This window comes from Chiloscyllium plagiosum, unplaced genomic scaffold (genome assembly GCF_037043375.1).
Source record: "Chiloscyllium plagiosum isolate Xiang-an unplaced genomic scaffold, Cpla_swu_hap1 HiC_scaffold_17, whole genome shotgun sequence".
NCBI lineage: Eukaryota > Metazoa > Chordata > Chondrichthyes > Orectolobiformes > Hemiscylliidae > Chiloscyllium > Chiloscyllium plagiosum.
The window spans coordinates 33,503,450-33,521,252 of record NW_028270155.1 but is presented as its reverse complement, the minus strand read 5'-3'; the positions used below and the strand labels follow the sequence as shown (position 1 = coordinate 33,521,252).

Here is a 17,803-nt window from a genome sequence, read left to right as displayed (position 1 = left end):
TGTTTCTAAGATTAGTGGTACATAACAGTTATGAGGGTATAAAGACAGAGCTAAAATGAAGTGGGACACTAAGTTAAGGGAGAGGTCAGTAGAGTTACAGAAGACAACATTTAGGAGAGCTGTCAGAATACTCAGAAAAGTATCACTCTAAGTAAAGGACTGGCCATGCAAGGCAAACTAAAGAAGTTAAAGATAGTATTAAACTTAAAGAAAAGGCAAAACATTCCACAAAAATGAGAGGCTGGTCAGAAGATTGGACAAAATTTAAGAACACAAAGAATGACTAAAATATTAATAAGGGGGAAGATAGTTTGGTATATAAAAAGACAGCAAAAGTCTCTCCAAATACTTAAAAAGGGAAAGCGCAACCAAAATATGTGTTGGTCCCCTAGAAATTAAAAGTGTAAAAATTAAAAGTGTAAAAAAAGGAAAATAGCAGAAGAATTTGAACGTATCTAGTAATTGGAAGCCTTTAACCAGCAGTGTACCACAGCGGTCAGAGTTGCAACTGTTGCTTTTTGTTATGTACATTAACGACTTGAATGTGAACGTGTAAAATTTAATTAGTAAGTTTGCAGATGACACGAAAATTGAGGGTATTATTGATAGTTAGGAAGATGGACTCAGGCTGCAGTCTAATATTGATCAGCTAGTAAATTGAGCAGTGCAATGGCATATAAAATTTAATCCTGATGAGTGTGAGGAGATGTATTTTGGGAGGTCTAATAAGGGAATGGTATACATTATGAATGGTAAGTCCCTAGAAAGTATTGAGGAACAAAGGAACCTTAGTGAACAAGTCCACAGATTCCTGAAGGTGTCAGCACAGATAGACAGGGTGCTGAAGGCATTCAGGATGTGTGCCTTCATTAGCTCAGGAGTAGAACATATGAGCAAGGAAGTCTTGTTACAACTTTAAATCATTGGTTAAGGCACAGTTGGTATACAGATGAAGGATGTGCAGTTCTGATTACCATAATATGCAAAGGATGAGATTTCACTGGACAGTCTGCAAAAGAGATTCACCAGAATGTTGCCTGAGGTGAAAGGTCTCAGTTAAGAGGAGAGACTGGATAGGCTGAATTGATTCTCCTTGGGGCAGAGGAGACTGAGGGAGATCTGATTGGGGCATACAAAATTAGAGAGGCATAAACACAATAGATCGTGAGAATCTCTTTTCCATGGCAGACATATCTCAGACCTGAAGGCATACAATTAAGGCAAGGAGCAAGTGTTCAGAGGAGATCTGCAAAAAATTCTGTTTCACCCAGTGAGTAGTAGATGTATGGACCATGCTGCCTGAGAGAATGGTGGAGGCAGGTACTCTTGCAACATTTAAGAAGCATCTGGATGAGTACTTATACTGCCTGGGCATTGTAGGCTATGGACCAAGTGCAGATGATGAATGATGATTATTGTTGTTTGATGTTTGCTGGTTAGCATTGACATGGTGGGCTGAAGGGTCTTTTTCTATGATGTTTTTCTCTGTGAGATATTCTGAGTCTGTCTTTACCCATACATGACACAGATAGCATATCAGGAATAACTGTGAATCAGAATGTAAAAAAAGTGAACAATTACAATCACTAGACAAAAGGTGCCAAGAAAATTATTATAACTAAAATCTGACAAATCCCTGGCCTAAATGCCCTAAAGAAGGTAGTGGTGAGCTGCCTTCCTAAACAGCTGCAGTCCTTGGGTGAAATAAATTGATAACACAATACTATCCATGTTTGTCTAAGCCTAGCCTGTACTAGAAGCATCTTTAGCAAAAGTGAAAGTAAACCAATTCCTGTGACCTTGGCAGGCAGTAACAGTTTACCTTGTTTGTCCTCAGAGAGACTGGCACTTTGCCTTACAAGTTGTAACTTTTTTTCACATCCTAACAATTGGAGACACAAAATCTCTCTTACTGTCTCTAAAGATGCGGCCTAAACTGATTGTTTCCAGCATTTAGTGGTTTCATTTGATTATTTCCAGCATCGGGAGAATCTTACTTTCATTTGCAGAGTCTGCCCTACGCTGTTTACACAAATTAATTCTGAGTACAACCAGTCAAGGGAATGAGAATTGGAAGAGAAAACAATGTCATCAGCAGACTAAACATGACAGAAAATTATCCATTCTTGCTAAAAGTCTCAAGTGTAGCACATGGGATTTTTGAAACATTAATATAAAAGGAAAAAGGCATATCACCTCTGCAATCGTGTTGACATTCAAGAAAAGCTGGGCAGAACCATAACAAATACTTTTTCAATCATGGTTGGGGAAGAGAAGGGATGGAGATAGTGATGGCTCAAATTATGAAGAAACATTCAACTATTCGAGATGTCTTGTCTTGAGTAATATATGCTGTTTCATCATACCAAACCTACAAGTAGTTTTAACATTCAGAAATGCACCTTCCAATACTTACAAGACAGAATCCAAAAGTAAAACATTCAAATTTCAATAGGATGGCTGCAGAAAACCTATACCTTTTAGTGGGGAAAATACAGAACAACAGGACATAATTATAAATTTAATGTTAGGCCATTCAGGAGTGAAATTAGGGAGCACTATTTTGCAAGAAAAACATCAAGAAATTTGGAACTCTCCCCCTAAAGACAATAAATACTGACTGACTTGACACTTTCAATTTTGAGACTGATGAATGTTTGATACTTAAGGATGCCAAGGCATATTGGGACATTGTACGGTGTTGAAAGTGCTATACAAATGCAAGTTGTTATTTAAATTTAAATTGTTTTATGCCCAGTAAACTGAATTAGAGTTGATACCACGATTCACTTACCAGAGACAGAATTGTCTAACGGAGATTGTGAAAGTGATGGCACTGATGATGATTTTGTTGATGCAGCACATCTACAATGATAAAGTAAAATAAAATAAAAGCATTATATCCAATTGCGATTGAAACAACAAACGTTACTCCCTCAAAACTGAAAGATATGGGACAACCAGTTTGGAGACTAGGAATACCTCTTTACATCATAGATGGATGTTCCTCTAGCACTCTGCCATTGTTTACAGCTGAACTGTCATGGCAAACCCCTGTTCAGTTTACAATATGTCAAGTTTTTTATACTTGAATAGTCCAAAAATTGTTAAAAATCACACAACACCAGGTTATAGTCCAGTCCAACAGGTTTAATTGGAAGCACTAGCTTTCGGAGCACTGCTCCTTCATCAGGTGGTTGTCACCTGATGAAGGAGCAGCACTCCGAAAGCTAGTGTTTCCAATTAAACTTGTCGGACTATAACCTGGTGTTGTGTGATTTTTAACTTTGTACACCCCTGTCCAACACCAGCATCTCCAAAGATGTTGGAAGATAACTGACTACACGATGTAAACAGTATAACTTGGAAATGCATATTCAGGTTTAGGGATATAAAATACTTTTCCTTGACCACTTTATGCTGCAATATAACTTTATGTCTGTCTATAATAATTTAAATATAATCTAAACAATGACTTTCATTTATATAATGCTTTTAACAAAGATACCATTTCAAGCTGTTTCACAGGAGGAAAACAAAAGCTTAATTGAAAACTAGTTTTGAGTAAAATCTGAAAGAGAATGAGGATCAGCATGGGAATCAGTGCTAGTGTTGAAATGGATGGTCTGAGAAAAGTGTGTTATAAAAAGAACAGAAATACACAAAAGGGGATAACGAATGGCAGAGACTGGAGAATGTTGTTGACACAAATTGAGGCAAAGCAATAAAGGATTTTATAACTGAGGATAAGGATTTTGAATGTGATGTATTGGAAATCAGGGGGTCAATTGAATGAAGTGATGACAAGACAGACTGACCAACTACATCATAACTTGGATGAGCAGGGATATGTTTTATTGTAATGATTTATCCATCAGAATCATAAAATACAGTCCTTCATAATAATATCAACTAAGGATCGACACATTGCTTCAGGCAGATATAAAAGATTCCATGGCAATATTCGCACGTTATACTCACTATCTGGGCCAACACTTGTTCCTCAACAATTACAATAATTTAGGCATTTAATTCTTAGCTTCTTGAACAACTGCATTAAGCACAAATTAATTGCTAAATTACCTTGCATTGTAACGCTTGAAAAAATACTTTATTGGCTGTAAAATGCAATGGGATACCCCAAGGTCACGAAAAGCACCCAGAGGACTCTCCAACTCTTTAATTCATGACAATGAATCTTTTACATCCATTTTACATGGAACAATGGCTTAACACAGTTGAAAGACAGTGCTCACATTTGTGCAGCACTCTCTCAGCACTGCACTGAAGTGTCAACTGAGATTATGTACCAGTCTCTCTAAGCATACTACCTACCCTAGACATAGTAGCAAGATTGCTGCCCACTGAGTCAAGGCTGACATAAATTAGAAACAATAATAGTTCCTGCACCAATCCCTGGACTCAATAACTCACATGTTCCTTTTGTGAATTGCTCCAGGCAGTTCCTAAAGGTTTGTTCTTAAATCAAATACCAAAATTAATTAGTAAACTTTTGCACTTTTGAAGTCTATCCATACCAGTTCTATGGTTTTCTAAACTCACTTATGTAACATATTGGCATGAATTGAATATTAGCTAACAGGGAACAGAAAATAGACATAAATAGTCATTTTCTCTATAGCAAGATGTAGTCAGTGGCATGCCACAGGAATCAGTGTTGTGAATTCAACCTTTTATAATTTACATTAATGATTTGGGTAAAAAAAACTGAAGGTATGGTTGCTAAATTTGCTGATTAGACAAAAATATGAGAAAGTAAGTTGGGAAGAGGACATTGCGAGGCTAAAAAAGGATATAGGTAGGTTCAGTAAACAAATCTGGCAAAGTGTGTGATGTGGATACATGTGAAACTGTCCATTTCAGTGGAAAGAACAAAAAGGAAGTATATTATCTGTATGGTGATATGTAGAGTGATCTGGATGTCAAAGTGCATGTGAAGAAACAGTCAGTGTGCAGATGCAGTATATACTTACAAAGGCTAATAGAATGTTATTGCTTGCTGCATGAGAAATTGAATACAAAAACGGGGAGGTACATTTCCGCAATACACAGACAATATTTGAACCCTGTAGTAGTGTTAGTCACTTTATTTCAAGAAGCAGATAAATGCTTTGGAAGTAGATCAGAAGTTTAACAGACTAATACCTGGACTGGGGGTTGGATTGTTTTAGGAGAAGATGTTGAACAGGCTAGGTTTGTATCTATTAGAGCTCAAACGTGTAACAGGTGACTTAACTGTAACATATAGATTTTAAGGGGTCTTCACAGGGTGGCTGTGGAAAGAATGTTTCTTCTTGGAAATAATCTAGAATTAACGATCAATGTTTCAAAATAAGACATTATCCATTTCACACAGAGACGAGAATAATTCTTTTCTCAAACAGTTAAGAATTTTTGGAACTCTCTCCCTCAAAGGGCACTGGAAACAGGGGACTTGAATATTTTTAAGAATATAGAAGATATCAGAAGTAATTAGGTTAGATGCAATGGAGTGAAAGTTTATTGGGGGTAGATGGGAATGAGTGAACGCATCAGTCATGATATTACTGAATGATGGAGCAGATTTGAGGGGCAAGGGGCCCACTCCAGCTCCCAATTTGTACGTTCATAATGAAGGCTATTCAAGTATGACTTTCCCTTCAAAATCTATCTCAAAGAAGTAATGCAAAGGAAGACACAAGCTCTTGTGCCTCTAACATACCTTGCATGGATAAGCAAGGACAAAAACATTAAGGGTTCAATTTTTCAAGATATTGTAAAGTACAAAACCAGACAGATTTCTTTGCCATCTACATTAATGAAAAAGATGAATTAGTGTTGCTAAATAATACTCCTGGATCATTTTGATCATGCATTTATGCTTTGAATACAAAAATGGACTTGGTTGTATTGCGTTTGTAGTAAACAATACACACTTGGTAACATTAGACAGTACAGCACAATAATCACTCAATTAGGTACTTGAAATACCTGCTAGACTCTTGTCCACGTTGTGCAGAACCTACTGGTGAAGTATTCACTCTTTGAATGTAGTTTCTCAATATACTCCGACATTTATAAAACTGAGCATGACACTTCCTGCAGATATATTGTGGCAAAGACGGATCCTGCCTTACTACAACACCAACTAATTTCTGAAAATCAGTACAGAAAGTCTGCTGTGCTCTGCGCTGCCTTTCTGGATTCGCCTCGAGCAAAGGAACTTTTGCAAAAACATTACGTAGACTCCTGGAGGAAAACCTTCCATGACAAAGACGGCAGTAGCTGGTGGTTGCAACAAGAGGTGTAGCTAATGAGAAACAGGATACAAAGTATACAAGTCAGCATATATTATTCTGGGAGTCAAATATTCAAGTTTCTTTTAAACATTTCACAGCACTGCATGTAGCATAAAATCTCCATGAAATTTAATATGCTATCATCTGTTGTTACTCTAAGGAAAACTCATTAAAGTCGTGAGTTATTTTTAAAATAAAAACACTTAGCACTTATTTGTGAAGATATATTAATTAGAAGTAAACCAAACACAACTGATCTTGCCAGCAGTGATTAAAAACTGACACAGCACATCAAGAGAGGTTCGATAAAGGTAACCTTTGTGAATTCCTAATGACATCAAAATGGGAATATCTTGCATCAAGAGTAGGAATGAAAATATGGTAAGAACTTGGAACATACAACCAAAAGAAATGGTTGAAACAAATCGTACAATATCTTAAGGGGATACTAACCAAACACATAAGCAAGAATACGTGGTGACATTGGTACATTTATATGAAAAAACTTGAGAGGAGGCTGATGAGGGGCATCAACACTGGCATGAACTTGTTGGCTGAATGTGCTGTCCATCACTTATTGTGAGATGAGCAGATGGACAAGCAAGTTGATTGAAAGGACATATATCTTAAAATTTATGAAATATCTTTTCATGATCAGAATAGAATCGTGGCATTTGCTAATTAGTTGGCAATGATTTTCAGGTCTTATTTTAATGAATAATCCCAAAAAAGGAATTAAAGAATATGAAGCATTATTGATGTCTCCTAAAACAGAATTTGAAGTTTTACATAGTATGATCTATGTTTTGTTTATATTTCCACAATTGTTTTGTTGATCTCATTTGCTTCAGATTCAGTTTTAGCATTACAAAGATATCGCTTTCAAACACATATTACAAGGCATACCTCAAAAATCAGTTTTCAGTGTGATAAAATTTAACTAAACATATCTTCCTTCAAGTGACAATTGTTGTAGATCCTTTCGGCTTAACGTACAAGTTATTATCTCATACTTTACATATTCTTGTGGTATAGTACAACACATAAATATATAAACGATTGAAATTGGAAAAACTGAGTAACGCTCAAAAATTAAAAGATTACCAGAAACCATCAACATGCAATGAGAAAAGATATCCAAGACATAGAAAAGATACGTTAAATTAAAAGTATGTCAGCTGTTAAATTTATACATAGTGTGCACTGTCAATTGGAAAACAGAATATTTTAACTGAATCAATTGTGCTATTCCAGTGAGAAACTAGAGCTGTTCAGCTTCTCCAACCTTTTTCTAAAATGTGATGCCCAGAATTGGCCAATGGGCTGCTGCAGCCACTTATGGCCTCCCTCTTACTGTGGTAGTGAATTCCACAGTCTCACCAATCTCTAGGTGAACAAATTTCTCTTAATTGTGAAGATATATTAATTAGAAGTAAAGCAAAGACAACTGATCTTGCTAACAGTGACTAAAAGTTGGAATAGCACAGTGTGTGTTTGGAAAAAGGATCTCAGTTAATTCCTAATGACATCAAAATGGGAATATCTTTCACCAACAGTAGGAATGAAAATATGGTAAGAAATTAGAATTTGCTACCAACAGAAGTGGTTGAAACAAATTATATAATTTCTAAGGGGAAACAAATCAAGCAAAAAGTGAACAGGTTAGTGAATAACCTTAAAAGGTTTACCCATTAAAGTATAAACCCTGATTCTGGATCCAGAATTGGGAACACCCCCCCTGCACTAATATCTAGTCCTGTTAAATTTTTATAGATTTCTACGAGAACCCCTCATTCTTCTAAACTCCAGTGAATACAATCCTAACCGACTCAGTTATGTTCAGCCCAAAATGTTGATTCTCCTGCTCCTCGGATACTGCCTGACCTGCTGTGCTTTTCCAGCACCACACTCTCGACTCTGATCTCCAGCATCCGCAGTCCTCACTTTCTGCACATTCATACGTCAGTCCTATCATCCCAGGAATCAATGTGGTAAACTCTCACTGCACTGCTTCAATGATGTGACTATCTTTTCTCAGATAAGGAAACTGAATGTTCAAAAAATGCACGAAATATTCCAGGTGTGGCTTCCTGTACAGCTGCAGCAAAATATCCTTGATCCTGTAGTCGAATCCTCTTGCTATGAAGGCTAACATACACAGTTTTCCTTCTTTACTGTCTGTTAAATGTGCACGTTTACTTTCAATGACCGGTGCATGCGGACACCCAGGACTCATTGAACATTCCCCTACCTCATTTTACAGATGTTCAAATAATAACTTGCCCTCCTATTTTTGCTACCAAAGTGAATAGTCTCACATTTATCCACATTATACTACATCTGCCATGCATTTTCCCACTTACTCAGCCTGTCCAAATCACACTGCAACATCTCTGTATCCTCCTCAAAGCTCAGCTTTCCACCCAGCTTTGTCTCATCTGCAAATTTTGAAATATTACATTTAGCTTCCTCACCTAAATCATTAACATACATTGTGATTAGCTATGAAATCAGAGCACAAAAGCAAGTAAATTCTATCAAATCCTTTACAAAATGACTGATTAAGTGGCTGCAGCAGTCCATTGTCCAATTCTGGGCATCACATTTTAGAAAAAGCTTTGAAGCCTCAGAGAAGTACAAAGGAAATTTATGAAGTGGTATCAGCGATGAGCAATTTCGTTATATGCAAAAGGCAGAGGTCGTTCTTCAAACAGAGAAGGTGAAGGAGAATTTAAGTAGGATATAAAATTGAGGAATTTTGATACAGTAAACAAAAAATCATTTCTACAAACAGGAGGGTTGGAAATCAGAGGAAGTAATTTAAAATCAGTGCCAAAAGAACTAAAGAAGGTTTGAAAAAAATTATTTTAAGCAGTGAGTTACAATTATCTAGTCTTAAAGGTGGTGATACACAGTCTTAAGAGATGGTGGAAATAGATTGAAGTGTAATGTGCTCAAAGAGGGGAGAAAGTGCAGTATAATGAGTGCCTAATTGGATACTCTTTCAATGAAATGGCATAGGCACATTCAGACTGAACGGCCTCCTGTTCTGTATGATTCAGTTCAATCTCATTCTGTCAACTGTGAGGTATTTTACTACAACTACCTGTTTTTCTCCCTTTTAAAAGTCTCAACGTCACTCATTTATAAATAAGCTCTCAATCAATTAAAAACCCCATTATCTCTTCTTTCAGCTCCAGTTCTATTTTATTCCAGCTATTTATCAAATTTAGATCATTACATTCAGGGAAAAGCAATAAGAATGATTTGTATTATATTGCCCTCTTCATACAAGAGGATATTTCAAAATGCATTACGGGGAGACAGGTGAACATTAAGCATGAAATTAGGAATTTAAAAAGTTAAAGATATGATTATTTTTAACCACTGCCTTTGCCTGTGGTTTTCTAACTTTTCTATACAAGTGTCATCACACACATGGATGTATTCTAAGAGAAGTAGTCATGAATTCTGCTTGCTTCAGATAGCTGACACCATTGTCTTCTTTGTTATAGAGCAGACGTGTTGTAGTTTTAATAAATCCATAAATACGACTTAACAAACCCTTTAAAGGTTCTCTCAGATGACTAGTGTGAAAAAGATGAAGGTTTTTGCATTTATTGATAAATCAGGCTAAATCATTCCCATTATTGTTGAACAGTGAATCATCAGGCAGAATTTCTTTTTCTAATTTGTTTATGGGACTGAACATTGCTGGCTAGTCGAGCATTTATCTCCTATCCATAATTTCTCAGGAATAGAGGTCTTGCTCAGTTATTTCACAGGACAGTTAAGAGTCAACCACATTAGAGTCATATGCAGGACCGACCAGGTCAGGATAGCAGATTTCCTTCCCCAAAGGACATTAGTGAACCAAAGGGTTTCTTTCTGCCCCCCCCCCACCCCAATTGATAATGGGCACATGGTGGCCATTAGGCTAACTTTTAATTCTAGATTTTATGTCATTGAATTCACATCTTCAGTATATTCGCTTGGGGTTCTGGATTTCTAGTTCTGTAACACTACCAGGATGCTACTGTCTCCCCACCAAAACTAGGCCCTGATTGTTCACATGGATTTCTTCCAATTTCCTGCTGTAATTTCAGTGGCAGCCCAAGAGAAATGATTACTGCTAAAGGACTTCAGGGCTAGTTAATCTTCAAATGTGTTACTGTATTATAGTTTAAGCTTCAATAAACAAAATCTTCTGGAAGTCAGATATTTATTTGTTAATGAAATGTGGTCAACTAACGGACAAATTCTGCAAAACTGGGCAGTACCTGGAACATTAAAAATACGCTGTACTGAAACACCAACCTGTACTCTCAGGGAAAATGGACCACCTTGCAGATTAAATGCAAAACTACATTTCAGATTTATTGTGGCATATGAAAAGATGCAACATGATTGACCAAAATGTCTTGCAAGATGTGATATTCAAGTAATATTATAGATCATAAAATGCTACTGCACAGAAAGAAGTCCATCATGTCCATACTAGCAATCACGTACCTATCTATGCTAATCCCATTTCCCACCACTTGCCCCACAGCCTTGTTTTCTATGGCATTTGAAAAGTTCATCTAAATAGTTCTGAAGTGTTGTAATGCTTCCTGCCTCCACCACCCATTAAGACAGTGAATTCTGAATACCCATCAACCTCAGGGTGGATTTTTTTTAAATTTCCCCTCAAAATCTCTTGCGCCTTTCCTTAATTCCATTCGCCTTAGTAAATATTCCCATCTAGTATGGGAAATGTATTTATCCCTATTGACAGTATCTATACTCTACATACTTTTGTGGATCACAATCAGGTCTCTCTTCAGCCTTTTCTGCTCCAAATAAATCAAGCCCAGCCTATCTAGTCTCTTCTAAGTGAAACACTTCAGCTTTGGCAGCAGCCTAGGGAGCCCTCTGCAAACTCTCTGGCTGAATCTTATCTCTTCTATACTGTAATGATCAAAACTGTACACAGTACGCTAGATGTGGTCTAACTAACATTTTATACAGTTCCAACATAATCCTCTCACCTTAAAAATATGCCCCCTAGTTTTAAACTCCACCTCTCTAGAGAAAAGACCCATGTTATTCACTTTATCTATGTCCCTCATGATTTCATAAATATCAAACAAATCACCCCTCAACCTCCCATGCTCCCATGAAAAAATGCCCAACCTTTCCAGTCTATTTTCATATCTCAAACCCTCCATTCCTGGAGTTTAAGGGTTTCCTCCACAACCATAAAAACAATCTTCAACCTACTGTCACTAAGACAATTTTGGATCCCATTTGTCATGAATCAAAGGACTCTTGCCTTCTTGACCAGTCTACCATGTGACACCTTGTCAAAAGCCTTACTAAAATCATTGTAGATTATATCATCTGCATTAGCCTTATCTACACACCTAGTCAACTTCTCAAAAAACTCAATCAAACCTGCCAGACATGATCTTCCCCTAACAAAGCCTATGCTTGAATAATCTTTCTCTCTGTAAATGGAGATAAATTCTGTCCCTCAAAGTTTCTTCCAGAAGACTCCCTATCACTGATGTTGGGCTCGTTGGGCTATTGTTCCCTGGTTTAGCCCTAGCACCCTTCTTGAATTAGCTGTCTTAAAATCCTCTGGCACCTCCCATAGCAGCTTAGGATGCATCAAATCTAGGCTTAGGGATTTATCCAATTTTAAGTCTGTTAAAACCACGGAATACCTCCTCCCTCTAAATGCTAATTTACTCAAATTTATCACAGTTTCCCCTAATTTCAATATTTACATTTTCGATAGTGAATACAAGGTAATCAATTAAAACCTTACGTACTTTTTCTGGCTCCATTCAGATTGCCACTTTGGACCTTAATAGGTTTGACTCTTTGTGTGGTTATTCTCTTATCTCTAACATACTTACAAAATGCCTTTGGATTATCCTTTATTTTACCTACTTGTGTTTTCTATACTCCTTTAGGGCTTCAACACCTGCTGATTTTAGCCGTCAATATCAACCTTATGCAATTATGTATGATCCTTGACATCCTGGACACATTTTCACCATCGGCCTCCCCCACCCTCACCTTTATAGGAACTATTTATTTTAAATGCCTCTCACGGGTCTGATGGAGATTTTCCTAATGTCGCTGCCCCCAGTTTACTTTGACCAGAACCCATCATACCATTTTAAAACTTTGCTTTCCCTCAATTCAGAACCTTTATATCTTCACCAACTTTATTCTTTTCCATATGTACCTTAAACTTTGCAGAATTACATAACTATCACCAAAACTGTCCCCCAATGACACTTCTAATCAATCCAAAAAAGGAGTTCCTGCACTGTCCTCTCTCTTGTAGGGCTTCTGACACACTGGCATAAATGGCTCTTCTGGCCCCTCTCAGCCTTTTAGACTGTGTCTGCCCCAATTAATTTTGGGGAAGTTGAAATCCCCTATTATTATTACTCTGTTATTTTTACACTTCTCAGATATTTATTTATATAATTGTCATTCTAATCTCTCTTTCTGACTGCCCTTTTGTTTTTAAATTCTACTTGTATGGCTTCAATCAAGGAACTTTCTAATATATAAGACTTACATTTTGCAGTAATTGATTCCTTGATCAATAGTGCACCATCTCCTGCACAATTCTGACGAAGGATCACTGGAATCAAAGTGTTAACTTGTTTTTTCCTCTCTATAAATGTTGCTAGACCTGTGTTTCTCCAGCATTATGTCCCTTGTGCCTTAACTTGACTATATATGGTCTACCTTCCAGCTGACTTGATTTTTCTTTTACGTTTGCCTGTGCATTACTCCTTATTTCACCTGTATTATCATTCACCTGCCAAATTTGTTTAAACCCCTACTAATAGTACTGGCAAACCGCCTAAAAGGATGTTGGTCCCACTACTATTCAGATGTAAACTGCCTGGACATGTACACCTTCCTCAGAAATGGAAACAGTGATTCAGGAATCTAAAGCACTCCCTCCTGTACCAATTCTTCAGCCACGTATTAATCTGCTCTATCTGCCAATTCCTTTACTCACTAACATGTGGCAAGGAGTAATCCCCAGAGATTACAACTTTTAAGGACCTGCTTTTCAGTCTGCTATCAAGATCCCTAAATTCTTGCTGCCTCTGTCATTGGTATCAATGTGAATCACAACCTTTAAATGTTTACTTTCCCCCTTCAGAATGTCCTGCAGCCAGTGATATTTTTGACCCTGGCTACTGGAAGACAACACTATCCTAGAGTTACATCTGTAGCCAGAGAAAGGTTGTCTGTCCCCCTCACTATCAAGTCTCCTCCAACTATCGCTGCGCATCTTGACAGACCAAATGAAAGATTCAATTATATATAAAAGGACATAAAATTAAAAAAGAATGTGATTGTCAACCAGCAAAGAAAGCATGTTTCAATAACAATATTTCCTCTTATTGGAAGGTCTGTTTCCATGCTGTACATCTCTATGACTCTAAATATCTGGCTGGGTATGTGAATAGGAAGGGTTTAGAGGGACATAGACTAAATCCTGGCAAATTGGATGAGATAAATTTAGGATATCTGGTTGGCATGGAAGAGTTGGACCAAAAGGTCTGTGTCCATGCTGTACATCTCTATGACTCTAAATAAAAGGTTCTGTTAATAAAAGCCTCAAAAGATCTGAAAAAAAGAAAATTCCAGACATTTCAAATCAATACAGACCATGCAGGAATATTAGCATATCTTGATCAGAAAACATAAACTCAGATACATGTTTAATCAGTGTCAACTTGAAGTTGAATAGGTGTTACCATCCAAGACCACATTTTGTAAAACAAAATGAGATCCAGCAAAGACAGACCCACCATATGTACCATTCTAGAAGCTGATTGTATCCCAATTAAAAAATCTGACACTTCTATGATTGGGTCGGAGCAATAATCTTGACCCCACAATATACTTCCCATTTGTTTTAAAGAAATTATTTTGATATATTAGGTGCTAAAATCAATGTTTTAAAATTTTTGTCAACATGTCCTGCAAAACATTACTGCATTTAATAAATGATAAACTGAATTGCTTGAGAAAAATAAAAGCCACACTCTAATTATTTAGTGATGGAAGTTTGACTATAAAGGAATATGAGAGGTTTCTGAAGGCCAAATTACTATCCATGTTTTTCTGAATATTTCAGTATTAGCAGCATAGATAAGAATGTTGATTCCATATACTAATAAAACTGATCCACAATGGTAGCACTTTCCTTTATGGACCTAACAGCCATTTTTTATAAGTTAATGAGAAATTTGCAGAATTTTGTTCATGCTTGCAGAGAAGCTCAAATAAAAAAAATTATGGCAAGCACAAAAAAATTAGGGCAGCATGGTGGCTCAGGGTTAGCACTGCTGCCTCACAGCACCAGGGAACCAGGTTCGATTCCCACCTTGGGCGTGGAGTTGCACATTCTCCCTATGTCTGTGTGGGTTTCCTCTGGGTGTTCTGGTTTCCTCCCAAAATCCAAAGATGTGCATCAGGTGAAATGGCTATTCTAAATTGTCCATAGTGTTAGATGCATTAGTCACGGATAAATGTAAGGTCTGGGTCTGGGTGGGTTACTCTTCGGAGGGTCGGTGTGGACTTGTTGGACTGAAGGGCCTGTTTCTATACTGTAGGCAATCTAATCTAATCTAATCACTGTGTTATTGGATTTCTGATTCAACTATGCCTGCTAACCAAATGCAAATAGTCATGCAGACCTCTAACAAATTTGAATCCATTACAACTACTGCTTAGTGTTTTAGAAGGTATGTAGGTCACACCTTTGAAGTTTTTTTTTAAGTGTATTAAAAATACAGTGAGGGGAACGTAAAAGAAAATATAAAAAGTCAGAAGAATGATGTCTTCAGTTGGCAGGTAGGACTAAAAGAAACTGCAAAGGTATAGATCAGCATATCAATGGAGAAGCTTACAGATACGGGCCAGACTAGGATGTTGATTAATACATTGGAACAACTGAATTTTATTCAAGCATCAGTTTATGCAGCTTAAGTGTTGGAACAGTTAAGGAAGTGAAAGTAATTTTTGAAGACTTTTGTGTCAGCCTCGCTTTAGGGGTCAAAAGAGTTTTTGAAATATTAAACCATTTATTTGAAATAAGGAGGGGAAGATCAAAACTAAGATGCAGTTTAACAGTCAATACAGTTGCAAAACCTTCAAAATCTCAATAAAAGATTAATTGGAAAAGTTGCCTTAAAAGGCTCCAAGACTCAGGATACTTTTGTAATAGATTTAAGAAGGAAGGAATAGTGAATTTTCTAATGCTGAATGAACAGAGACTCTATACTATAACAGTTGCAAATCTGACTCCTATTTTTGAAAAATTGGCAATATCACATAATTAAGTGAAGAAGGAACACATCTAGCCCATTGTGTCTGCACCAGGTCTTCAAATGAGAACAATTTCCTGCATAATTCTGTACATTCATTTTCAGATAACATTTTAATTTCCTTTAGAATGCTTCAGTTCAACCTGCCTCCACCACGTTATCAGACAGTGCATTCCAGACACTGCCCACTTGTTGCATGAAAATGTTTTTCCCTTGTCACTTTTTTTTCTTTTACTAATGACTTTAAATTTGTGTCCTGTCATTCTCGCGCATTTCATAACAGGTGTAGCTCTAGCTATCTGATCTTCCCAGGAGCTTCACGATGTTGAATCTCATAGTCTTCTCTTCTATAAGGAAAATATTCTCAATTTCTCCATCTATCTTCATAACTGAAGATTTTAACCTGGGAATAGTTCTCCTGGATATTTTTCTGCACCCTCTCCAATGCCTTCACATGCAAAAGTGTAGCACCCAAGATTTGATGCAATACACCAGGCAAGACTGAACCAGAGTCCTATACAAACTCAACATAACCTCCACGTTCTTGTACTCTATACCCCTATTAATAAAGCATAGGATACAATATACTTTATTTATCTCTATATTATCCAGTCCTGTCACCTTCAATCCATCCAGAATTTTCTACTCCTGCACCCCTTTCTGAATGGTGTCTTTTGTATTATCCTCCTTCCAAAAGTGATCAAATTTTTCTGCAGTGAACTTTAGCTGTCACCTACTCCACCACCTTGTCTCAGTCAGTCATACAGCATGAAAACAGACCCTTTGGTCCAACTAGTTCACACCAAACATAATCCCAAAATAAACTAGTCCCATTTGCCTGCTCCTGGTCCATATCCCTCCAAACCTCTCTTATTCCTTTATCTCTTCATGTGTCTTTTTTTTTCAAAAAGGCTCTACACAATCCTCAACACAGTTCACAATCTTTCAAAGTTTTGTATTTTCAGCAAACATTGAAGTTACACCCTGTATACCAAAGTGCAGGTGATTAATATAGATTAAAATCTGTCTATATCGTAGACAGCACTACATGAGCATTACATGAGTTTCAGAGGAAGCTGTGCCGTATGTTAAATGATGTGCTGTGGGAATCAGTGTTTATTAGTTCTTTAAAGAACGTAATTATGCCAGCTAAATTTACAGCTGACGCTACACTGGTAGCAGGGGCAAATAATATTCAATGTGCACAAAATTAAAAGGAGGTGGCAAATATAACTTAATAGGATGTAGCTTTGAGAGATCTGGCAGAAAACCATATGACCATAAACCCTTGAAACTCAAGCACTTGTATCAAGTCTCTTTTCAAGAGAGGAAAAAATCGTAGGATAACTAGTTTCCTTAATTCTGAAACTAATTTAGTAGATCGCACCGAGATGGTACATTGCGGACAGTCTGGACATTGCTAATGCTCAAAAGTAACTTTCGAAGTCTGGCTATGGTTGCTCTGAAAACCAACATGGACATAAAAGAGCTGCAGATACTAATGTTGTAAAGTGTTAGAGAAGTGACAAGTTTAGGAAGGCAGCCTTGCCAGGGTCACAGGACAGCTAATCCGCCTACTTTTCTTGAAACTGTGCTACCAGAATCGGTAGACAGTAGTTCCCGTAGTTAATATCTCATCAGACAGTCGGTGCCTCTAACAATGTTGCACTAACCCCAGAGTAAACCCGAGCTCCTGGAGTAAAGGGGAGTTGTTCACTCACTCACTGAGCGGGTGTTAACTGAGTCAAGGTGAGGGCAGGCTTTGGATAATCCCAGGCCAAACAGCTGCAGCTTTTTAAAGGGCGACGAATGACGGTCATTCAAAGGCGGCCCAGGCCGGGGGCAGTAACCTGACTCCACACCGGCCTCAGGCCCGGGGGCCTCATCACCCCGCGGCGGAACTCCGGACTCGGACTGAGGCCCCGGCCGCTCGGGGCGGATCCACCGCTGCCGCTGAACCTCAGACAGCCTTTTCATTTTCTGCACCATCGACACCGAAACGAAGCGGCCCCGTTTGTTCCGCTTCATTTCTTTTCAGCAAAAAGTTTTTTTTAAAAAAAAGCTGCCACCCGGGCAAACGGTAAACAACCGGAAACGGAGTGGAAAGGGACCGGCATGAAATGACCCTCCGGACTGCACATTCACACC

General features: G+C 37.6%; 1 protein-coding gene across 1 annotated transcript in view; it reads right to left on the bottom strand.

Moving 5' to 3' along the window:
* znf276 (zinc finger protein 276) overlaps window positions 1–17,769 on the bottom strand; it is a 35,305-nt gene extending 17,536 nt beyond the window's left edge. Inside the window, exons 1-3 of the mRNA XM_043706797.2 lie at window positions 17,377–17,769; window positions 5,992–6,310; window positions 2,795–2,865 (exon numbers count right to left, since the gene is read on the bottom strand). Of these exons, the coding sequence (XP_043562732.1) occupies window positions 2,795–2,865; window positions 5,992–6,310; window positions 17,377–17,683 (697 nt within the window). The 5' untranslated portion in view covers window positions 17,684–17,769. The remainder of the gene's footprint in view (window positions 1–2,794; window positions 2,866–5,991; window positions 6,311–17,376) is intronic.
* Window positions 17,770–17,803: the final 34 nt, after the last annotated feature.